Source organism: Stenella coeruleoalba (genome assembly GCF_951394435.1).
Source record: "Stenella coeruleoalba genome assembly, chromosome: 7".
Taxonomy (NCBI): domain Eukaryota; kingdom Metazoa; phylum Chordata; class Mammalia; order Artiodactyla; family Delphinidae; genus Stenella; species Stenella coeruleoalba.
Window position 1 is genome coordinate 30,482,739 of NC_137153.1, and position 23,700 is coordinate 30,506,438.

At 49.0% G+C, this 23,700-nt stretch overlaps 2 protein-coding genes across 2 annotated transcripts in view; one reads left to right on the forward strand and one right to left on the reverse strand.

The window, feature by feature from the left end:
• The window catches only part of SHC3 (SHC adaptor protein 3), a gene marked incomplete at its 3' end in the record, with an annotated part of 141,516 nt that extends 140,012 nt beyond the window's left edge, over positions 1–1,504 (forward strand). Inside the window, exon 12 of the mRNA XM_079926651.1 lies at positions 1,376–1,504. Within this exon, the coding sequence (XP_079782777.1) occupies positions 1,376–1,504 (129 nt within the window). The remainder of the gene's footprint in view (positions 1–1,375) is intronic.
• An 8,326-nt stretch (positions 1,505–9,830) lies between these two features.
• On the reverse strand, positions 9,831–21,558 carry S1PR3 (sphingosine-1-phosphate receptor 3). Its single transcript, XM_079927451.1, has 2 exons — positions 21,349–21,558; positions 9,831–13,551 (listed from the first exon to the last, which is right to left on the reverse strand). Exon 2 carries the CDS (start codon positions 13,406–13,408, stop codon positions 12,272–12,274), a length of 1,137 nt encoding a protein of 378 aa, XP_079783577.1. The 5' UTR covers positions 13,409–13,551; positions 21,349–21,558; the 3' UTR covers positions 9,831–12,271.
• Positions 21,559–23,700: the final 2,142 nt, after the last annotated feature.

Below are 23,700 nucleotides of genomic sequence, written 5' to 3' on the forward strand. Positions count from 1 at the left end.
TACCAGGGGGAAAGGGGCGGGGGAGGGATAAATTGGGAGATTGGGATTTGCATATGCACATTATTATATATAAAATAGATAACCAATAAGAACCTACTGTATAGCACAGGGAACTCTACTCAGTACTCTGTAATGACCTATATGGGAAAAGAATCTAAAGAAGAGTGGATATATGTTTATGTATACCTGACTCATATTGCTGTACAGCAGAAACTAACACAACATTTTAAATCAACTATACTCCAATAAAATTAACAAAAAAATAACTTGGGGAAAGAATATTGGGACAAGTAAGTGAGGAGAATAGATGTGCCTTCAGATCCTTGAGGGAGGGATGGTTGTTCCCTGGTTGTTCCAAGGGAGGGATGGGTCCCAGCAATGAGGCTGGAGAGAGAGGTTGGGGTACCCAGGCATCCCAGACCCATTGTGAGGGTCATCAATGGGACTGGAGCACTAGTGGGTACAGCCAGGGGCCTACTCCCTGCCCCGTCTCCATTACCTCTCAAAGAAGTAGGGCCCCGGGGCTGCATCCGGAGCACGCTGGGACACTGCTCCTGACCAGAACTCATACTGCCTCCTTCAAGTGTGGTCTATACTGTGAGTGTACCGGCTCAGGGTGGGGGGACTGGTGACCCCCAGGGACCAGAGCACAGGGCCATTGTGCAGAGGGAAGAGGCAAAGCACCACCCAGCACCCTCACCCCATCTCAGGCCTTCATCTATTCAGGAGAAGTTCATGGACAGGCACCCTACTAAGCTTTAGAACTGAGTGACCAGAAACGTGCAGCACTGCCCCTCCATCCCAGCAAGGGTCACTCTCCAGTGGGAATTTGGAGCCCCTCCTCACAACTGTGGGCTCCTTTCCGGCAGGTGCGCAGGATGCTGACAGCTGGCCTGGGGAGGGGTGGTGAGGAAGGACGGGGGCCTGAAGGTGCTGACCTGGAGGCTGAGCTAGGTTCCCAGGTGGAAGAAGAGGTCTGGGCCAGTACCGCCGGGCAAAGGCCTGCAGGTGGCAGGGGCAGGGGAGCCTGCAGACACCGCTGGGTGGTGCAGGACAGAGGTTTCTGGGATGAATCCCATGAGGGCAGGAGGGGAGCCAGAGAGAGGAGGCTGTTGGGATGCAGAGGATCTCACCACGGCCCCTGGTTGCTAAAGGTGGGGGAGGCCATGGCTCAGTCCCAGAGGGGTGGACAGATGAACTGACTGAATTTACTGGCCAGTGACAGGGACCAGGGACTTAGCAGACACCACCTCTGAAAGCACAGGGAAACCCTGGGTCGCTAAGGAGGCTGCGTCTCCAGTTCTGACTCCCAGTGGGGGGCGTTCTTCTTCCTTTGCCTGTGGGTGGTGCTAACCTTCCCTCTGCACCCTCACAGATCCGCACAAAGGACAGGATCTTTGACAGTATCAACGACCTCATCAACCACCACCTGGAGAACAGCCTGCCCATCGTCTCTGCCGGGAGCGAGCTCTGCCTTCAGCAGCCGGTGGAGAGGAACCCGTGACCTGCCAGCTGCCCCGTCCCGACACTGCACCTGCAGTCAGGAGGGCTCACTTCTTCCCGGTAGATGGGTACTGGGCCATGGGAACTCAAGCATCTGCCCACTAGCTCAGAGCTTTGTTCAAAGCCCCAGGAGGAAGGCCTCCCTAAAGTGCAAGTTTCATAAACTTGTTCCGAATTCTCATGTGCATATTAAAGGTGTACATACCTATACATCCTGTACAAATTATCCCTCTATATTTATATTTTTTAAGACTAAGAAAGATGTAAGACTGATGTTCTGTGCTGTATGTTTTTAATGAAAACAAAGTTTGACTGTAGTTGTCCGGGCAAAATGTTAATTCAGCTGACCCATTCCACTGGGAAAGTCCACTGGGAAGGTATTACCTACTAAGCACAATACAGGGAATAGAAGCAGCAGGAGGGTCGGTAATAAACACTTGGGATTGTGATAGAATAAGGCAAGATGCTGTCTATGCTCTGCACGTAAAGCCCTGTGAAGTGCTGGTCCTCATGGCTGTCCCTCCTCCTTGGCGACGCCTCTCAGGCTGCCTGCATCACACCTGTGTGCATGGGGTTTCCAGCACCAGAGATTAGGGCTGCTGCACTGAAGAGTAGGCGTTACTCCAGCTGTTTCAGGTAGTGCTGAGCACAGGAATGCCGTCTCCCATGACTCCGGTTGTCCAGGGGTTCTTGGGGATCCACTTTACTGCCAAATAGGGCACAAAATAAGCCTCACTGATCAAGATCTTGACAGGTAAATGCTTCCTTTGTTTTTATCTGTATAAGGACAAAATGAGGATGAGTGGAGGGGTAGATGGGGGTTTGTACATCCTCTTAGCCAACAGGCTGCTGCAGTACCTGCTAGTAAAACCCCGCCCCCTTTATATTCAGTAGAGGAAGAAGCATGTGTACGATCTGTGGAAGACGGGTGCAAACACATGTGCTCAGAGTTCCTGCCTGGAGACATTCCATCAGCTGTGGCTGATTCAGGTTTGCCTGAAGCTCGGGACCAGGCTCAAGAGCTTTGGGAATCAGTTTGAGGTCCCACTTCTGGAGAGATTGGTGGTAAATTGGCTGGTTTGTCTCTACAATTGTTTCCCAATTGCTCCATGAAAAGGGCTCATGCCCTGGGCAGCGCTTTGTCCCGGCTCCTTCCTTTGGGATCAAACACTGATTTCCTACTGGGTCGTTTGGTGTTAGGAAGTCGACAGTGTTTCTAACTTTTAAAAAATGTTTGGCTTGAGATTACCATATGATTTAACAGGTGCTGTCTTTTAAAAGATGGAAGGATTCACTCATTCGTTGGCACCTTCTCACTTGTGCTCTTGTCCCAGTGAAATCCATTGCGGGCAGCACCCCCTTCATCAGTGCAACGGAAGGACTCTCTGCATACACTTAGCATTGGAGAGTAATAAGTTTGATGCTTCGAGAATGTGGAGTTAACGGTAGATTTAAAAAATTCTAATGAGCGCTAATTCCACAAAGTTCTAATGCTACGTGTGTGAACCCTGTTTCTACTTTTAGAGGGTGTGTATGGCCAGGATGGGAGGATGGGGTAGACCTGTTGGCTGAGGATGGCTTGGGGCAGGTCCAAGGATTCATGTTAGCCTTCTGTGGAGTTTTTACCCTTTGAAGGTCCAATGAACCAAAGCTGACAGTGGCTTCAATCTTCTAGAATGTTCTGCAGTGAATTGGAACTTTATGGGGAGTCTGGCACTAATCTAGACTGCCCTGTCTCTTCCTAGAATGGTCTGTTTTCAGGTGCAGGACAGATACCCTGCTCCAAGTTATCCAAAAGCAGCGGGGTCTGAACAGGGATGCCAGACAGCAGCTAGGTCGGGCTCTTCCCCTGTGACAATGTAGACTTTGGGGTGGCTGTGAGAATTGCCCTGCACTCTGTCTCCTTGAGGCCTGCAGCCCTGCAGACGTATACATAAAAATCTGACCTCTATGGGGATGCATGATCCTTCTTTGTGTGCAAGTGTACACACATATAAAAATGGATCAAATGACTTCTTTCAACAGAATTGCACGCCCCCCTGCATAAGGCCAAAACGCTCATGTTAAGGGCAAAGGAAAGTAGGAAACAAGAGTTAAGAACTGAGGGCCCCTGAACATTTGATCTGTTTTGTTTTTCTCTTGGGAGTATAAGAAATGGTAATCTGCAGGTTTAGTAGCTCTCTGCTCTGAAGTTAGTGTTTATCTCAATGGTGATAAGCAATATATGCTTTCTGCATGAGAATCAATTTAGAAAATTAAAAGTAATGGGGGATCAAATATTGTTTCAATATTCATTCAAAATATGTATTTTTAAGCTCAGGTTTTAAGATCGCTTCCCACAGAACGTGCTAGTGGGACATAACTGGCACTCCTTTGTAGCCATTGGAGCAGATTTGAGGTGTAGCAGCAATTTTCTAGTCTTTGTTTTCTCCCATTTGTAAAGCATGTAAAGCATGTAAGAGCTCACCTGGGTCATCTCTTCTCTTCCTTAACGCCACATGCTGGGTATCACGGAGCCTCACTCACAGATGGGGAAACTGAGGCTCAGGTAGTGTCCACCTTGCTCAAGGCTACAGGGTCGGTGGGCAACAGAGCTGTTCTACTCTCTCAGCGCTTCTCTGAGCTCTGCTCCATAGGGAGCTCGGGATTCAGAGGCAAACTTCGCTGCAGCCACAGTCGGGGCAGCTCCAGGGCCTCCAACTCCCAGGGCGTGGTCACTGAGCGCCGTGCCGGGCCACCCTGGGCCCTCGTGGTCACTGAGCGCCGTGCCGGGCCACCCTGGGCCCTCGGCCCCAGGACCTGCTGCCCCTCTCGTGGGCCCCCTGCCACTTGACCCAGGCCTCTGTGTCTGCCGGGAGAGCCAGGCAGGGTCCAGCAGTCCTAAAATGGCCTATCTTGCTAAGTAGCTCTGGAGACCCTCCCTTCCCCTTCCTACCCACACCATCCTGTTTGAATTAGCTGTGCTTTCCAGTGACACTCCTATCTGCTGGGAGCCTGCGGGGCTTCTGTGGGGCCGCTGGTCACTGGTTTCAGTCAGCTTTGACATCTGACTACTAGGGATACTCTGAACAGCTCATAGTAGAGGCAGGTGGGGAATTCCCTGGTGGTCCAGTGGTTAGGACTCGGTACTCTCACTGCCGGGGCCAAGGGTTCGATCCCTGGTTGGGGAACTAAGATCTTGCAAGCCACATGGTACGGCCAAAAAAAAAAAAAAAAAAAGAAGCAGGTGGACAGTCAGATGGTGTGTTCAAATCAAATAACTCCCCACCTAAATCCTATGTTTAAGCCACCACTTCCGGACTTTTTATGTTTGAGAGGCCAGAGGACCGGGAGCCTGCCTGGCCTTTACCTGTGTTTCATTTGAGCAATGATCCTGTTTTGGGCCATCTCAGCTGTTGGGGTTGCTGGACAAAGACCCAACTGGGGTTCTCCTGATGGAGGAGGGTAGCAGTGATCATTTCCAATGAGGACAGAAGGTGAGAAGCCGAGTGCGAAGGGAAAGTCCTGGCTGAAAGCAGGGCAGGCCTGGGAGAGGAGTGGATGAAACAGCACTTTGTGCGGCCCCCTCAAAGGGCCCCGTGCTTGGGGACAGTGTCGACTCATTCTCCTGGCTCCGTGTCCAGCCTGCTGTCCTGAAGATGCCCGCTTCCTGAAATGGAGCTCTCCTTTCAGGTAGCATCAGATGCCTGGGTGACTCCTTTATATAAGTAACCCTTGAAAACAAATGTCCTGGTCCTTATTTCCCTGAATCAGTCACTTCTTGAAGTCCAGTCACACGTTTCCTTGGATCCCAGGCTCCCCGGGCAGCCTACCTTGGCTCCCGTATGCACAGAGCCATGTGGCCTTGAGCTGGTTGCTCAGTTTCTCTGAGCCCTGGCTCTCCACCTGCACCACTGGGCTGTGCAGTCCCTGTCCTGAGAGGCTGTGGGGGCCAGTGACTATGTGTAAGCATGGAGGACAGTTGTTTCCTGGGATGCTTCACTCTCAAAAGTGTACATCTGTGCTCTCTCGCTGGCCAAGTATGTAAGGATGCCATCCATAAATGCCTTTCTGTGAACGGTGACAGCCCGGTGGGAAGTGGGAAGGAGATTGTGGAAAGATTGTAAATAGGTAACTGTAGGACACAGACAGATCTTGGCCTTGGGTTTCAGAATGATACTCTAGGGTTCTGTAGTAAAACTTTAAGTTGGTCCTGAGAAAGAGAAGTGGAAAAACGACTGGCACATCTTGTTAACCTGGAACTGTCCCTGCTCCTCAGGGGACAGCAAGTAAGGGAGTGTTCTGGGATAATACAGCTGGAGGGACCCATTTTTCAGTGAGGAAACCAGAGCCAATTGACTTGCTGGAGGGTGGCGACAGTCAGTGACTGAATCTAGGACAGAGTGCAGGACTTATTAGAGTCCTTTAGGGCTTGTACATAAAGCTCAGCCCCTGATGGAAAATGGCCAGTAGTGCTTCTCTCCTTGAGTTTACATTTATGTTCCATCTTTTTTTCCAAAATGCATAAAGGTGTGAGTCATTCACACGGACAAGGAAGTGTTTCTATTCCTTTGTTTAGTTTGGCGTCCCTCAGAAGCAGACCTTGAGAGAAGCTCAGAGCCTATGTAGACTTAGGGGTGGGGAAAGGAAGGAAGCTGATGAGGAAGGCATGGTCAGGCAAGTCACCAGGATGTGGCTAACGAATTGCATTGGGGACTGAGGGCAGCAGGGCTGGACATACCTCAGAGCTAATCCACCAGCATGGGGAGAGAGCTAGATATTTACCCAAACAGCCCAGCACTGGTGGAAGGCTATTTCTAGCCCCAGTGTCCTGGCCAGTCCTATGCACACCAAGCCAGGGAATCCTTTGGCAGAGAGACAGGCCTTCATAAGCAGACTTGGGGTGAAAGGCAGGCATCAGAGCCATCGGGGGTCCTCCCCGGAGTTCCTGACTCAGTAGTTCTGGATGGGGCCAGAGAATTTGCCTTTCTAATAAATTGTGGGTGAAGCTGGTAGGCAGTCTTGACTTTGAGAACCATCCTCAGGTGCGAATTGCTAGCCCTTACCTGTCTCATTGATGGTTTTTCCCCTCTAATGTATGATTATGTTTTCATGCCACTTCATGTTATAGATCCCAGCGTCCATGCTGTGAGTTTAAAAGTGGAGGATTAATAAGCATTTATAACTCCATGCAATCATTGCTGGCAGATATATAAAATGCCATCTGCCAGCCACAATTTATTTATAATGGAGTTTATACATATTTATAAGTTTGCAAGCAACAAATAAACAGTTTTAAAACTGGCATATTTTATAGCAGCCAGAAAAATTGCAACTTTATACCAGGACTTGTGAATATCAATTGCATATGTATAGATACATATATACACACACACACACATATATCTACTGATTATGACAGATGTGCATCTCTGTCTGTCTGTATATACATATATACACATGCATATACCTACATTGATTACAACGGACGTGCATCTCTGTCTGTACGTGTGCACACGCAGGTTGACTGGGCAATTAGCACTTCGGGGCTCCTCCCTGGGTTTTGGTATTTTAACTAACAAGGACAACTAGAAAGTTACACAAATGTGGAGAGTTTGGGGACCGATATATCCTAGAATTTACAGACACAGGGAGGAGGGTCCTGGATGCTGCAGGAATAGGACAAGAGGGTCACGGGGGGTCCACTGTGGAAAGTGACACAAGGGAAGAGAAGTCAATGGGGGAAGACAGGAAAGGAAAGGATGGGAGGACAGAGGAAGAAAAAGAAAAAAGAAGGGAGGGGGCAGCACGTCCAGACCTACATCCCCTGTTCACCCAGTAGCATGTAAAAAAAACAAGCAGGGGTGGGTGTTGGTGAGGCTGCCTGGGCAGGCGTGTTTGGGGGCCGAGTGTGGTCTTCCTCGGTATAGCCGCACTGCTTGTTGGCTTCTCTAACCAGCTTTCTCTTGGCCTCATCTTACGTTAGTTCACGTGAAGTAGGCATTGTTCTGGGCTCCTGTGAGTGTGCAAAGGTTCCGTCTGCCTGAGGATATAGTCCAGTAGGAAATAAATGCACAAAGAGTGTGGGAGCGTGACAGGCTTGATGGCTGGTGTGGCCAACTTCAACTAGGACCCTGGAGGGTGGAACTCCTGGGTGGGTCTGGGGAGTCTGAAGGCTTTGCAAACTAGGCTGCAGATGGGATGGGGAGGGTAAGAACAGGCAGACAAGGCGTGGATGGCCCAGGAGGAGGCCGGGACCCCCTCATGCATGAAAAATGGTCGGTGTTAGGAGGGATGCTGGAGGCAGAGGTGGGGTTGCTTCTGCCTGTTCTCGCCTCCTTCCTGCATCTCATGCAATGTAAAGTTTCTCTTTTGTTGTTTCACCTTGAAATGCTGTAGGCAGGAATATATGCAAGTGGGACACACACTGTGGCCCTGGTGTTTGAGGTCATGAATTCACACTTGTCTGGGACATTTTTACCACAACCAAAGTTTCTAACCACAAATCAAGTGACAACTAAAGCCGAAATCAATGGGCAAATCCATTTTTGAACACTGAATTAACTTTTTTGTAACAGCTGTATGTTGGTTGCAAGTGGAATGGTCTCTGTTCATTTGACTTTTGAATATAACTTGTTCCAGAATAAATATTGTAAAGTTAAGTACATGAATGTTTCTTTGTATCCAGAACTAAATAAGAATTAAAATTTGATGTTTAAATCCAAGGATTAGGAGAGAACTCCGTGTACATCTAATGTGTAATAATGAGATATTTATTAATTTTTAAAAAGCATTTGGATGGCAAATTATACATATTGATAAATATTTGAAAATTTTGTGTTTTGTTTTCCGTTAACTTTTGTGAAACAAAAAGGAATTACTGTGAAGGTCTATGGTTTATTGCCAATTTACCACTTTCTACGTTGATATTGGAACAGAATCGGTATTTGGACATCTCTGAGGAGTGGAAATACAAAACCAATTTCAAGTTTTCTAACCTCTGTTCTATGAAAAATAATAAAACCTAAATTATTTGGCCAACATTTGGGATATTTGTTAACACAACGGGTAAAGAGAATTGGCTTAAGTTCCTTCCCTCCTCACATTCAGTGAATCCACTTCACTCCTTCAGTAAATGATGTGGCTTCCAGTTGTGAGCCCTGCTGCCACACTGGGCACATCCCTGAGCTTCTAGGGCAGCCAACTGGAGATGCCACATGTCGTCCCTGGACGCCATCACTGTGGCCCAGGGGCAAAGGCTGTCACACCCACTTAGGCAATGCTGCACTTCTTATCACTGGTTATTGGAAAATGTGCCTTCATTTTCAGAATAGTGGTGTGTGCATTTCTGATTATGTAGCAAACCCTTTGATATTTGACTTAGATACTAAAAACATTTGGGTGTGGAAGTTTTGCACTCGTAGATACATTTAAAAGCATGGACTTGGTAATTTAACTAGAAGTTTTCTATAAAGTACACCTTGTTACATTTCTGTGAAAGGCTCTTTACCAGTGCAGAAGCAACATGGGTCAAGGGTGGAAACAACTGTTCTCTAAATAGTCTGATGTTAACTGTCAATGTGGGTCTGAGGGCAATAAAGAATATCGTGAAAAGTCTCTCATTTGTTTGGTGGATCTTGTATTGCCTCATGAAGGAGAGGAGTTGAGTTTGAAACCTTTCCATAGAAAGCAGATATTCTCAATTATTCCCCAGGAGACCTCTTAAAACACAATCACAGCAGAACCCCGTCAGGAACACCAAAGGTGTGGGATGAAAATGGCGGCCTGGCAAAGGCATTCCTGTTGAGATTTATGTTAACTTCTGTCCACTCGGCCTTGGGCAGTTAGCAAAGGTGGCAGAATGTCACTACCAACTAGTGATGCCAAACACTGGTCTCCTTCTATGTAGAATGTAGGGTGGAGAAGTGAAAACTTACCATTTGTGCTGGAGAAAGCTAGAGAAAGGGTTAGTTCTGATCTAGTCTCTCCTGTTGCTTCAATTACACCAAATGGAACAGAACCCATCATCCCATCTCTTTCAGCTGTACTTTGGCTGCCATGACCCTTACAATTGTCCCCCTATCAAAAGGGTAGTCCATTGACCTTCCCTATTGACCTACCAAAATTGGTGGAAAAGCACCCAATACACTGAAGTTTCCTAAAACACCAGCTCTGCTAGTGGGAAGCCTAGGGGAAATGTTATTGGAATTCTCAGAGTGTTTTAACTCCTACAGAAACACTGGCACCAAGTGAGAGGTCATACTGCCACTTTGCACATCACCAGGGGCAGCCCCAGTGTACACAGCCCCTCACACGGACTCCCAAGAATGAGTTTATACAAAGGCTTTCAGTTTTATTTATTTTTTTAACAAACATACATGGGACACAGTAAAGGTTACTAACTGAACGAGATCTAATGCACAGGTTCTCTGTGGCTTTGACATACTCAACTTCTAAATGATCTCCAGCTAGCTAGTTAGGAATGTACACATCGGTACTAAATTTGATTACTTTTTGCATATATCAAATAAACACAATTACTTTTTTGGAGTATTTTTCATTCAGATTGATTGAAAGTTTTGCACTACCTCAAAAAAAGTTGAGGTTATAGTGTTATTAATATTAGTGCCAGACATCTGGGGCCCCCAAGCAACTCAGAACTAACATATAAATTTCTTAAGTCATTTCCCTACCTAAGGTAAAATGCAATACTCAATATTTGGGCTCTCTGAGGCAATTTTGTTGTTGTTGTTTTCTTATCCCAGTATCTTAATGCTTAACTTTTCCAGAAATGCCCTGGATTTTCTCATGCTATTGACAAGAGAATCAGCTCCTTTTCAGTGACGTAATGAGGACAACAAAAATGCCACCTATGGGCTTCCCTGGTGGCGCAGTGGTTGAGAGTCCACCTGCCGATGCAGGGGACACGGGTTCGTGCCCCGGTCCGGGAAGATCCCACATGCCGCAGAGCGGCTGGGCCCGTGAGCCGTGGCCGCTGAGCCTGCGCGTCCGGAGCCTGTGCTCAGCAACGGGAGAGGCCACAACAGTGAGAGGCCCGCATACCGCAAAAAAAAAAAAAAAAAAAAGCCACCGATGAGCATCTCCTTACAAATAGGATTTATCTAATCAGTAACAAAAATTAAGAAAGACATTGGTCGGTACATGATCACCCAGGACCCACAGAAATCTTCCTTAATAAAGAGGAACTGGCATCATATAACAAAGAGGAGTCCCTTTCTCTTTGAAAAGTTATTCATGTATTAAGACTACTCTTTTAGTCTTTATCCAGGCAAAATTCCCACTGAACCTAAAAACTTCAGGGGGTTCTGATGTAAGGCTTACCCAAGAAAAAATCCTTTTAAAGGTTGCTTTTTTTTTTTTAAACAAAGAACTCAATACATCAACTATATGCTTATGACAGCTCTACAAATTTGTGTATTCTTCACCCATTTGTACTGCATGAAGAATCACTGGGGATGACTGTGTACAAAAATACCTTCTAAGTAATTGCTTCTTAAGGTAAACAGTGATACAGGGTCAACATGTGTTGAAAAGGAAGAGTACAGTATGGCTATATTTCTTTGAAGAAAGCACAAGCTGCCAGATCACAAGTAAACTGCTCTAATAGTAATGGTCAGGGTCAGCTTTCGGGAATCCATGAGGCTGCTGATGACCTCAGCTGCTCAGCTGTGACAACGCAGGGAGTTGTTGACTTGGTGCTTTCTGATACAGATTCAAACTCAACATAGGATCACAGTGCTGCCTTGCAAACCTCTCCTAATTCAATAGAAACTCCCCATTACATTGGAAAGGTGAAATGAGCCAGGGGTCTGTCCTCTGCTTCTCCCTCGTGGGTTCTTTTCTTGGTTGGTCTGGGGCACAGGCTCCTGGAATACGTTGGCTGGCTTTTCTGTGATTTGGAGAAATGCCAAACAATCACGTAATTTGGCTAACTTGGCTTTTAGATGTGCTTAAGACTGCAGGGACAAATGACAGAAGAGAAGCAGGGGTCCCCTTGGGGGATGTACGCCCACAGAACTTGCTCATTCTCACCAGGATACTCCAGACGCTGTCAAGTGTATGTCTCAGGACAGTTTGGAGTCAGACCCACACATCTGAGACCAGCCTTGGACAAGTCCTTTGGGGGGATTTGGGCTTTCAAAACCTGCTTAACTTGAGACTTCATGTCAGTCTGAGGAGACTGGGACCAGTGCGTCCACCTAGTACCCAGCCATATCCTCATACCTGGTGCTTCAGTCAGAACATACCTGTACTTCCTGTTACGTAACAGTATCACGTACTGCGACTTATGCATGTACCAATGGCAGACGTATGAAACGCAAGTGCTCTGTAACACAGAAATGACGAATATACAGCATCTATCCTGTGCAGAGTGTAGTGTAAAGTTACCAAACATCATCCTGATGTTCTGGGAGACACACTGTACACTGTGGTCCACGACCTTCCCTCTCTAGGCACAGCAGACAGTGGTCGGTGGGATTCAAGGTAAGGCACTGATGACATCGGCAGCTTGGTACATTTGGAAGAGCCTGGAGCCTAAACGGAAAAGGCATGCTGTCTACACTGAAATGGGTTGGCAATTCCTTGGGTTCCCTCCTTAAGAGACGTCCACAACAGGCAGGCTGTTGGCAGAATAGGTTTCCTGAGTACTAGCTCTGGAACAGCCGCCGTGGGTGAGGCGTGCAATCAATAAGAATGTGGCTGCAGGGTTAGCTGCTGCTCGTTCCATGGAGATGCAAGGACCCCACGTTCCTGGAGCCCGGTGTCCTCACTTGCAGAGGATCCCATTCTGCAGGGTTTTGTTTCTGTCTGTTATGCAGGGCGAGGCAACTGTTTGGGGGAGGTCTTCCTTGCTCTTTGGGGAGGGGCTGCTGTTGTTGCTGCCGCTGGATTTGCTTCTGCTTGGGTCGAGAGCAGGCTGGATGGGTGAGGAGAGGGCACCCTGGCCCCTGACCAGGCAGGTGCAGACCAGCCGGAAGAAGGCCCGCCGCATCTCCTTGCTGGCCAGCGTGTAGATGACCGGGTTCATGGCGGAGTTGAGCACGGCCAGCACAATGAACCACTGGGCCTTGAACAGGATGGCACACTCCTTCACCTTGCAGGCCACATCCACGAGGAAGAGGATGAAGAGTGGGGACCAGCAGGCGATGAAGACGCTCACCACGATCACCACGGTCCGCAGCAGGGCCATGGACCGCTCTGAGTTGTGAGGGCTGGCCACCCTGCGGCTGCTGGACTTCACCAGGAAGTAGATGCGTGTGTACAGGATCACGATGGTCACCAGGATGGCCGTGAAGATGCTGACGCAGAACGCGATGTACTTCTTGGAGTAGAGGGGCAGGATGGTGGAGCAGTCAGGGAGGTTGTGCAGGCAGTTCCAGCCCAGGATGGGTAAGGCGCCCAGCGAGAACGCGATCAGCCAGCACATCCCGATCAGGAGAAAGACGCGGTGCTTCTTGTTGGCATCGTAAGGTCTCATTTTGATCATGGTCAAGTGCCGCTCGATAGCAATGGCCAGTAGGCTACAGGTGGACGCCCCGAGGGCCACGAACATGCTGCCTTCCCGTAGGAACCAGACCGTCAGAGACAGGCTCAGAGTCCTCTTGCCTGACATCAGAATGTTGACCTTGTAGGCTATGCCGGCCAGCAGGTCGCAGAGAGCCAGGTTGCCAATGAAAAAGTACATGCGGTTGTGAAATTTATTGTTTTTCCAGATGGCGATCAAAACCATCAGGTTCTCCAAGACAATGAAGCTGCAGATGATCAAGAAAACAATGGTGGTGAGCGTGCTGCCCTCGGGGGCGTCCTTCAGCCTGTCCTTCAGCTTGCCTACATAGCTGTAATGTTTGTGCAGGGTCTCGTTGGAGGTGTAGGGTCTGGGGTGCAGCGTGAGAACCGTCGCCATCACTTGGAACTCACGATCGGTTAGCTCCAGAATCCACCAGAGGGCGCCCTGGGAACGTCCATTTCCCGGGCAAAGAAAGCCTGCGGCTCAGGCTGCAATAGTGATCCAAGCCAGACACCGGCTAGGGTGTTGAGAATGGGCTCCTGAAAAAAGATAAAAGGAGGGGGCGCCCAGTGATAAAGTAACAGCACCTAAGATCAACGGCAACAATAAAGTTGGGTAAAGGCACTAAAAATGTTGAAGCATTTGGACGGCTGATCTGCATGGGCCCAGAGGGGGCCTTTAACACAGGTCAAGATCCTAAGTGACCATGGAGACAGAGGGAGCAGTTCTGTGTCTGCAGTTGCTCAGGAGGGAAATTCAGTGCATGAGCTCCGCCATCATTCAGTCACGTCACCATCACACACACACCCAAGTAATACTTCCATCTGGAAATCTCTTTTTTTTTTTTTAAGATGTTGGTGGTAGGAGTTTATTAATTAATTAATTTATTTTTGCCATGTTGGGTCTTCGTTTCTGTGCGAGGGCTTTCTCTAGTTGTGGCAAGCGGTGGCCACTCTTCATCGCGGCGCACGGGCCTCAAGGCACTTAAGGAACGCTAACCAGTTCATACTCATCTACTGCACAGGAGGTGGTAAACCCTTATTCCCAGTTACTGAGAGAGAAACAGTATTATGCCAGGTCCAAAAAATAGAATAGAATCTGGAATAATGCCCGTCCGATTTCTGAAACGTCCTTGGTGGGTTTTGGCGCAACATTGTGGGAAGTACTCACACTTCCTGGATGGGATCCCCGGGTAGCAGGGCCAGGGCCAGAAATTGAGTCTAGACGGCCCCCAGGTCTGCCCAGAGGAGAGCTCGGAAACCGACCACCTGGCCACCAAAGGAAGAAGAGCACAGGCCACGCACGGCCCACATGGCCACCCCCTAGCAAGCAGCTGAGCATGGAGCCAGGGGAGGAAGAAATACAAACCTGTAAAAGTGGAATCAACAGCTTTTGAGACTAAAGGAAGAAAAGAGAGGACAACTAACTGGATTTTCGAGTTTGGCTTAAAATTCAGAGTTTAGCTCTAACTGTCTAAACTGCCCAAACTAAATCGGTGTGTGTGAACTGAAAGAAACCAACTTGGGAGCACTAGTGAGAGGGTGGGGCGGAAAACCCAAGAGCCAGACTTCCGATGGTCCTTCCCCACTGGACTTTGGATGTACCCCAACCCACCTGTGGCTTTATCCATCAGCCTCCTGTGATGTCCTCAGTGAAGCAGACCCAGCTACCAAAGCAGAAATGGATTTCACTAAGCTCACTTATTCTAAATTAAAATTATTTGAGTATTTAAATATATAATTAAGATCAAACGAGGTTAATTTACAACAACCGACTGTGTGAAGATTTTTCTTTACCTTTTTTTTTTCTTTTTGTGGTACGCGGGCCTCTCACTGTTGTGGCCTCTCCCGTTGTGGAGCACAGGCTCCGGACACGCAGGCTTATTGGCCATAGCTCACAGGCCCAGCCGCTCCGCGGCACATGGGATCCTCCCGGACTGGGGCACGAACCTGTATCCCCTGCATCGGCAGGCAGATTCTCAACCACTGCGCCACCAGGGAAGCCCGCACACCACTTTTTAAAACAAATTGCAAGCTGTCTTTTTAAGAGTAGAAGTAGGTGCAGCAGCTGACACTCTCAGAGCACTTTCCCTGGAGCCCCTTATTTAATCCCCATGCTGACATCGTGAAGATCTGTCGTAGGAAACCAGGCACAGGAGAACTTAGTCGCCTGGTTATCTTCCCACCACTTGCCACCCCAGAGCACAACCCCGGAGAGAGTATTCCTCATCCCCACACAGATGCACTGCCACTGCACCACGTGTGACCTCATTCATGGAAAAGGCGTGGCACAAAGGTAGGGAAGAGGAACACATGTGCCGCTCCACCAAGAGCCACAAAGCAGCAGCATCCTGAGAGCGGCTATTTCCCCGACGGCAATGGGGTCACATGGCTGGCCCGAGGGCCCTACATACGCAACATCCCCCATGCCAGACCCTTGCTGCCACATCCAAGTGGCCGCCCCTCTGTCCATGACACCATCATGTCGGGTTTGCCTCAGATGTCTCTGAGACATCTGCTTTCCCATCAGGGGTTTCTCTCCCAGGACCTGATATTGGCAAGCATAACAAGGGGATTTATAATGGTAACTGACTCAGCACCAGAGCAGTCTGAATGATAAAAAACATACTAACAGGACTAAAAGGACAGGAACATGAATTGTACAGGAATTCCCACTCACACTGGGGTGAAAGGGCTCTAGGCATCTGCAACTGAAAGGCTTTTGAAACCAGGGTGTGTCCAAAGTTTGTCTCCTGTGCCTTAGTTTCCCCCATTACTCCACGGCATTTGAATACCTCTTGGACAGTCTCCACCCCTCCGACTAGGTTATATAGTATGGATAGCAGGGAAGTGAGTCCCTTTAAAACTGATGGATCTGGACTTCTCTTGGAAATAAAGGGCAGAGGAAATACACCACAGGCTTTGCAGACTCACATCAGCTTTTTTATCCCCTGAATATGTAGAGTTTTGATAAAATTGAGTAGAGGAAACAGAAGGGAACAATAAAAACTGATAACCAGAAAGAAAATAACCAAAACAAAAATTGTCTAAGATATGCCAGAAACCCATCCAAACCATGAATCTTGAAGGTGAACATATTTTCCCGTTAATTCTTGATTTATAGTTTCCCTTAATTAAATATTTATCGCTCAAGGAGCACATTTTTTCAGAACGTCTTTTGTTAAATGTGAATCTCCGCATTTTGCGTAACTGGAAGATATTCATCTCTCTTTGGAATCTAAAAGCTTATTTTCTTTGGATTATCAACATTAGAAAGTAGACCCCATCTGAGAGTTAAGTGCTGGGCGAAAGATCAGATTGATTTTGGATGCATCTGAACACCACTGTGCATAGTCCGACCATCTCACGGACGAGTTCGGGTCTCCATCCCGAGGGGCGCAGCACAGACTCCGAGTTTGCCGGAAGAACGCTCTGCCCCTCCCAGGTCCTGCTCATGGCGAGGTGGGGCATCGGCCCTCCCTGGCTCATCCATCCTGCTGCTGCTGGTCACTGCAGGGGTGCTGGGCACTGCAGGCACCAGGGCTCCTGGGAGACCAACCTATCCTATCCCTCATGGCCTCTTCTAGTCACTGACCACTCCCAGATAGTAACATTCTCTGGACGTCTCGTCCCCTAGGGTAATTTAGCCTGTGTCTGACCTTCATATAAATGGAGCCATATGATATACAGTGTGCCTGGCATCGTCTTCTCAATGTGATGCTCCTGTGAGCCATGCGTGGAGATGCCGGTAATTCCTTCCCATTGCTTCCACCATGTGGATGGATGCAACAGCCTCCATTCATTCCTGGTTGTGGACATGGAGTGGTTTCCAAGTGTTGTTGTCCTTAGCAGTGGTGCTAGGATGGGTTGAGGATGTCGTTGTGGCGAGCACGTGCCTGTGTTTCCAAGGAGTACCGTGGATTTCCTAGCATTGATGTCTAGGTTGGGCTTTGATGGGAGGGTCCCTGCAGAGGCTTATGGGTCTTAGCCCCTGGTCCTGCAAGTGGTATTTGTGGGGAGCTGGAGAAGTCCACATAGAGGGTGAGCGTTACACACTACAAATGCTCACGTTTTGTTTTATTTTAAAAGATAGGTGTCTGGGGCTGTTAGTGACCAGCATCTGCCTTTCCATTGTAAAAGGTTGATCACTGCTTAATTTCCACCAGAATACTTAAAAATACAGCCTGATGCTGAGAAGTGTGGCTGGGTGCTGGCTAGTCGTGTACACATTCCGAAAGCCAGGCATGTTATAGAAGATACTCAGGACAGAGATGCTCCTGCTTATGGACAGTGGTCTTCCAACAAACCCAGATTCCGACACAGCTGTGCCTTGCTTATGTCCACAGGCAGAGTTCTCACTCTCAAACTGTGCTCATGTGGCCCAGACCCCCACAGACCCGTCCCCTGAAGTACACTGCCCACACCTGAGCTTCCCTTACATCTACTCAACAGAGACCTGTTACACCTAAGAGTTTTCACTTCAACCTCATTCAGTTGGGGTCTTCAAGTTTACCTCAAGGCATTTCAACACCAAGCCTTTTTCTTTTTGCAGAGAAGGAATACGACACTTTCTGTAAGGTGGTTCAGAGGTGTGTCACCCCACACCTCTTCCCTCCATTCCAAGTTGGAGCATCTGCGGGGAGGAGTGAGCCCGGCAGGGGCCGATGGATTCCAGATGTGCTTTCTGTGCTAGTGATTCACTTTCTCTACACATGTCAATTTGAAAAATAAACAAACTGTAAAAAGAAGGAAAAGGAAAAAAAACAAAGGGAAATATTTCCACAATCTGTGGTCTATCTCTTTCTCTCTGTAATGGCCAAAAAAAAACCCCCAAACGAACAAACAAAAAAGCGCACGCACACACACAATAAGATAGTGAGAAATTTATTTCTCCTGGTCGGATGCAGGGCACTGTATTTTCAAAGGCACGTTCTCCCAGTTCATCCCCCAAACTGAATTAAAACATGAAGCATTTGCCAACAAGCCAAATTTCTTGGAAAGCAAGGGTTTTTTTTGTTTGTTTTTTTTTTTTTTTGTTTAGAAGAATTTAGGAAGGAAATAATGAGTTGGCCATTTCATGGCCCCAGAAAAATTCCTTTGCTAATGAGTATTTCCCCTCACTCCGAGCTTCTTAGGTGACCTCACTCTGCTTTCAGAGATAGTTCATAGCAAGAGGCTTCACACACTCAGTCTTGCACGCCTGCGAGTTGCTCTGTGACCATTAGTGGAGCTCCCAGTGAGAAAACGGCTGTTACAGATGAACCACGTCAGGATTCCACACCTTCCCCTTTCTTCTCTGGAGTGTGGAAGTGAGTTGGTCCTGATCAGGATTCCTGCTTTTCAGTGGCTTCTCCACAGCTCTTTCTCCCGGTAAACAAAGCTTGGATGATAACACAGATCTGGGGGCAGTCCAGGGAGCCCCAGGAATGCAGGTTGTACCCAGGACCTGGTGCAGCTCGAACATCTGCCTCCGTGCACACACTCCTGGGCATCCTGGCTCGTCAATCGGAGGGCAACTGCTTTAGATGCAAAAGGTCTTTACCTTCATTGGTTTTCAACCAGCCTTGTCAAACTTTCTCTTCTGTGCTTGTTCTAAGAAAGGGCACGGGACTGAATTCCTACCAAGACTGCCACAGGACGAATGAAAGTGTGTGGAAATGAGCTCCTCCAGGCATATGCAAATAAGAGGTGTTCTGCCCAGGAAGTCCTAACTGGGGGGTCCCTGTCATCCTTTCCCACAGCAGTGCTCTTACTCGGTGATACTGCACATGTACCCCATGTTGCACATTGCAGGTACCATGTCTGATCCCCACTACAGCATCTGCCTTCCAAATGTACATAGGAGGAAACTGAGTCCGGAGGGTTGGGTGTGCGGGCTCAGTGTCCTTTGTAGCACAGCTTGGAAGAGGCTGCGCTGGGCCGGATGCCTGTGTCATTGGATTCCAGCGCACCACGTTAGGGATAAGCTCTTCCAGAGGCTGTCACCTTTCCATGTGTTCCTCACCTAGATAGTGACAAGAGTGTCACCACCATGCTTGGAACTGATAGCAAAATGCTGGAATGCTAATGTGAGGGCTTGACTGAAATATATGGAAAACTCTGACCCCGAGGAAATGGAGCGGCATCTTCAAGGCCAAAGAGCCTAGTCAACTGACTCAGGTCTCTCACTCCAGCTCACGGTGCTGATGGGACGTTAGAGCCACCCAATCCGTACCACACTCTCCTTGGAACAACCTTGTCACTGATTTACCTGACTGGCCTATTGCCTGGCCTCTTATAGATGCAGCTGTAATTCCTCAAAAATTGAATGAAAACAAAAGAGAAGAAAAGGCAACTTTATGCTTAGTAACTGTAACAACACTTAAAAGTATTATTAACTAAAACTAGACAGGATTCCACTCAGTATATCATATTATCTCCAAAAGTTCATGGAATATCTCTTAAGGCAAGTAATTAATTTTACAGAAAATGTACGGCAAAGGAATAATATGAAATGGCTCCGAAACTGCTAAGAAAGGAATCACGAAGCCAAATGCGAGGAAACAGAAAGGCTCGTGTAGCCCACGGCACAGCAGTCCTGGCTAACTGGCCAACGTAACAGATTGCCTGAGGCTGCCTTGCCAGCTGTGGCAGCACCAGAGTCATAGTCCCAAGTCCTGGCAGAAAAAAAGGGTTTCTCCAATTGGGCAACCCCAAATGTTTCAAGATTATGGTATGCTCAAATCCCCATGTCTTTGCAACAAAAATATATGTATACACTGTAGGTCCTGAAACATTTTTAGGAGGTGGAAGAGATACCGTGGAATCAAATTAGTGTCATTATTTCCAAACAAAGAAAAATCAGTTAGTAAATTTTGAGAAATAAATTCATTAGGCCAATAGGTAAGGCTCCTTGTACAGGAAATGGGAGTTTCAGTATCCACATATGGTAGAAAATTAGAAGACTCATGCCTTTAATGAAATGCACAAATGTAAAGAGGAAAGCAGCATTTTCAGAGATGAAAACTGGTCGAGGAAGCATTTTGTCTATATCTTAAGGGCTGACTTTGTGTTTCAGATCTCTGGTGTCAGGCAACAAGAGCGCCTGGACTAGCAGGCCCTAAGTGAATGTTTGCTGACTGAGAACATCCAGTGTATGGTTCTCCTCCCGCAACAAAATTATTCATACTGGCACTGAGCTCTGCATCAGTTGAGAACTTGTACAGATGTGGATAATTCCACAACTCCTTAAGTACTACACACACACACACACCACACCATACCACACTCCACACACATATACACACCAGAACCACCACGTACACCAGCAACAGGCTTGGCCATCCCTTGTTACTCATATACCCACAGACCATAATCCTGCCCTCGTACTTCCTAGGAATTACGTTTTTGTTAACCATGCCAGCAAGATTTTCATCAATGAAGAAATAAATGTTGAAAAGATATATTAGGAACATGTGATTATATACAAGGTCTGCAACTTCTAACTCCAGACTTGAAAAAGATGCCTAATTGTGGAAGTACCCAGAACTCCAGAAGAGCCAGACTCAGTTCATGCTGCTACCTTTCTTCATTTTCAAAGTAAAGCATGTTCACTTTAAAAATCCAACAAGAAGTCCCTCTCTTACCTCTAAATACAAAAACACCACAAAGTAATATGTCCTTGGGAGTGTCTAATGTCAGGAAGAGAGAGAACGTAAGAAGGAGAGGGATCAAGAGAGAGGGAGAGAGAACCATTTGGAGACTGGAGGGTTAAAAGTGGCAAAGTTAGCACTTTCCTGCACCAGGTCAAAGAAGGACCTTCCCCAGCTTTATCTGTTAGGAATGTAACATACTGATCTTCCCTGGGAACCTCATTATTGCACGATAGGAACTTTTTCTTCCAGCCCCCTGATTCTGACAGCCCTGACTGCCTTGTTTGAGACATAGAAGGAAAACTGGAATTTCGTGGCGAATGAAATTAAATAGAATAATTTCCCCAAGAGAACAAGCACATGTACACAGGCTTCCAGAGTCCCAGGTCCTCATCCTGGGCGGGAGCCCAACTTTTTAATTGTTCCAGGAAAGCGACTGACGGAACGTCTCTGTGAAGAGTCACTACTCTTTCCTTGGCATTTAAATGCTCCAATTGTACTTAAAAAGGGACCATCCCCTCCCCCACCCCGCCTCGGCTTCAGTCACCAGAATGGCTGACCTGTGTGGAGGGGGTGATGCTGATGTAATGTGCTCGCCCACCCAGGTCACCGTCGCGCCGAGGACTGGCTGGAAATTTGTGAGAAAAGTGGACCCGGCTGCCCCCACCCACCCCGGTGCCCCGGGCCTTCGGCCGTGCCGTCTCACCTCCTTCTGGAAAGGGCACTTGGGCCACCGGCATCCTGACACCCCTTCCTCCGCTCAGATGCGAGCTGGGCTGGGACGCCGGGATAGTCCTGGGGCTCGGGAGTGGGGGCACGTTCCCGGGCCGGAGAGTCTCGCTCGGGTTCGTCCTGCCACCGCGCTTGGCGCCGGGTTCCTGTCGCGTGTCTCCCAGACCAGATTCTTCAGCCTCTGTCCCCGCCAGCCGGGCGCAAACTTTTCCAGCGGCCCGCTGGGGCGGGGCCCGCGCTCCGCCTCCCCGCCCTGCCGCCCCACGCCCACATCCCGGGCCCCACCTCCACCTCCCCGAGCCCCAGCCCCCTACTCACGCCCCCCACGCCCCCTCCTCCCCTGACCTCATACCCCACCTCCCCGCACCCTGCTCCATCCCCCGGCCTCCCGGCATCTCCCCGCCCACCCATCTACCCTTTGCCCCCTCCCCCATCTCCCAGCCCTCTGCCGTCACTTCTTTGTCCCCCACCACCTTCATACCCCTTCCCTCAGCGCCGCGCCCCTATTTCCGCGTCCCTCCTTCCCCGCCCCCCGCCTCAGCATCCCCCGCACTCCGCGCCCGCACTTGCCCCCAAACCCCTGTGTCCTGCTCCCGGACTCCCGCCCCCGAACTCCTGCTCCGGTCTTCCTGCCTCCCTTGCCTGCCCCCACAGTCGAGGCCCTCTCTGGTGGGTCCTAGACATTCTCCCATGGCCTCCCGCCTCCCTTCGCAGTCCCCCTGGGCTTGGCTTGCCCCTCCGCCTCTGCCCCAGAACGGCCTTCAGATCCTGCGCTCCTCCTGAGCTCCCGGCTGCCGACCCAGGGGCTCAGGACCCAGCCGGCAGGTCCAAACCGGGTCCGGGGTTGGACTTGGGCAGGGCGCACTGAGGGCGAGGGTTTGGCAGATTACTGTTATCATCATCATCATTAGCATAATTGTCGCGATCATGATCATTTTGGGTTGGAACTGACTGACCCCCAACTTGAGGGGTAACATCTGGCAACATTTTGGTTTGGACCTGTGCCTTCCACCTCCCTCGTGCTGTGGGCCTCCAGCGCAGAGGCTGTTCCCCGGGGGCACACACGCTCCGTATCCCCGGACCCGCCCTGGGCACAAGAGCTCGTGGATTTTCCGTGGCACACCTCAGGGATTCACTCCTTTTGTGTGGATAAATGAGATAATCTATGCGAAGAGCTTCCGAAAGAAGAATTCCGAGGGAGGGGACTACCAAATCTATTGGACACAGAAAGTGAAGGTCCTGAGTGAGTGAACACAGCAACCGACCCTGGAAGCTTCTAGCGAGGGAGAAAGAAAGAGAACGGGGGAGGAGGAAATGGAGAGAGGCAAGAAAAAGGAACCAGAAGGCCTGCTATCCCAAGCAAGGCTGTGCATTCCTGGGCAGACCAGACAGGCACTGCAGGGGTCCCTGAAGCAAGTTGGGGAATCTTGGGGAAAGTTACCTGTCTTGTGATTTGCCCTCTTGCCTCCAGAGGAAGAGCCCCAAGCATCCTTCCCCTAGAGCTGGGAGCAAATGCTTATTAGGGGTGGGATTGAGCCCTGAGAGGAGGCATAGACAACAGAGTGCAAGTTGCCAGTGCTTTTGCTGGCCTTCTCAGTTGTTCCCTGCTGAGAAACCCCAGCCCTGGAGAAAAAGCGGGGTGGGGGGCTGGGCGGTACTGCAGAGCTCTGGCTGACCTCTGGGGCTCAGTGGAGGGCTGCTGCTGCCCTGTCCTTGTTTCCACTTAATCTACTGTACTCTGCCTGCACTGCTGTGAGACCTCTCCAGTATGGTAGCCTCCAAACTGGCTCAGGGTGTCTTGTGCAAGCTCTGAGAAGCCATCTCTGCCCCAAATTATAAGGGGACCCTTATAATTAAGGTTCCTTAATCTTTCCACTCCTACAGCACCAAGTCAGGAAAAGGAGAGGAGAGACTGCATCTTCAGCCACTCACCGTGGCCAGGGTAACCAGACAGCGTACTGGCCACTGTGCTTACACCTGACCAAAACAGTCAGTTAGTTCATCAACAAATCTGTTCATTTAGTTGCGTCACACTACGAAAAATGCACTACTAGGTTACTGGCTGAAGTTTGTTTTGACTGGTGCCCATGTCTTCATTCACTGGACAAAGTCTGAAATCCAGACATTACTAGGGCAACCTTGAGGTCTAGTGATGGCTCCAAAAGCAGCCTCAGGACCTGGACTCCAGAAGGCTGAAAAACAGTGGGACTCTTTACTGTAAATGTCCCAAGGGAGACCAAAGGATTCCTGAAACTCCTCTTTTGGTAAAGACTCCTTTTTCCCAAAGATTCCCCACCCTGAGCAGCTCTCTCCAAGCACAGTCCTC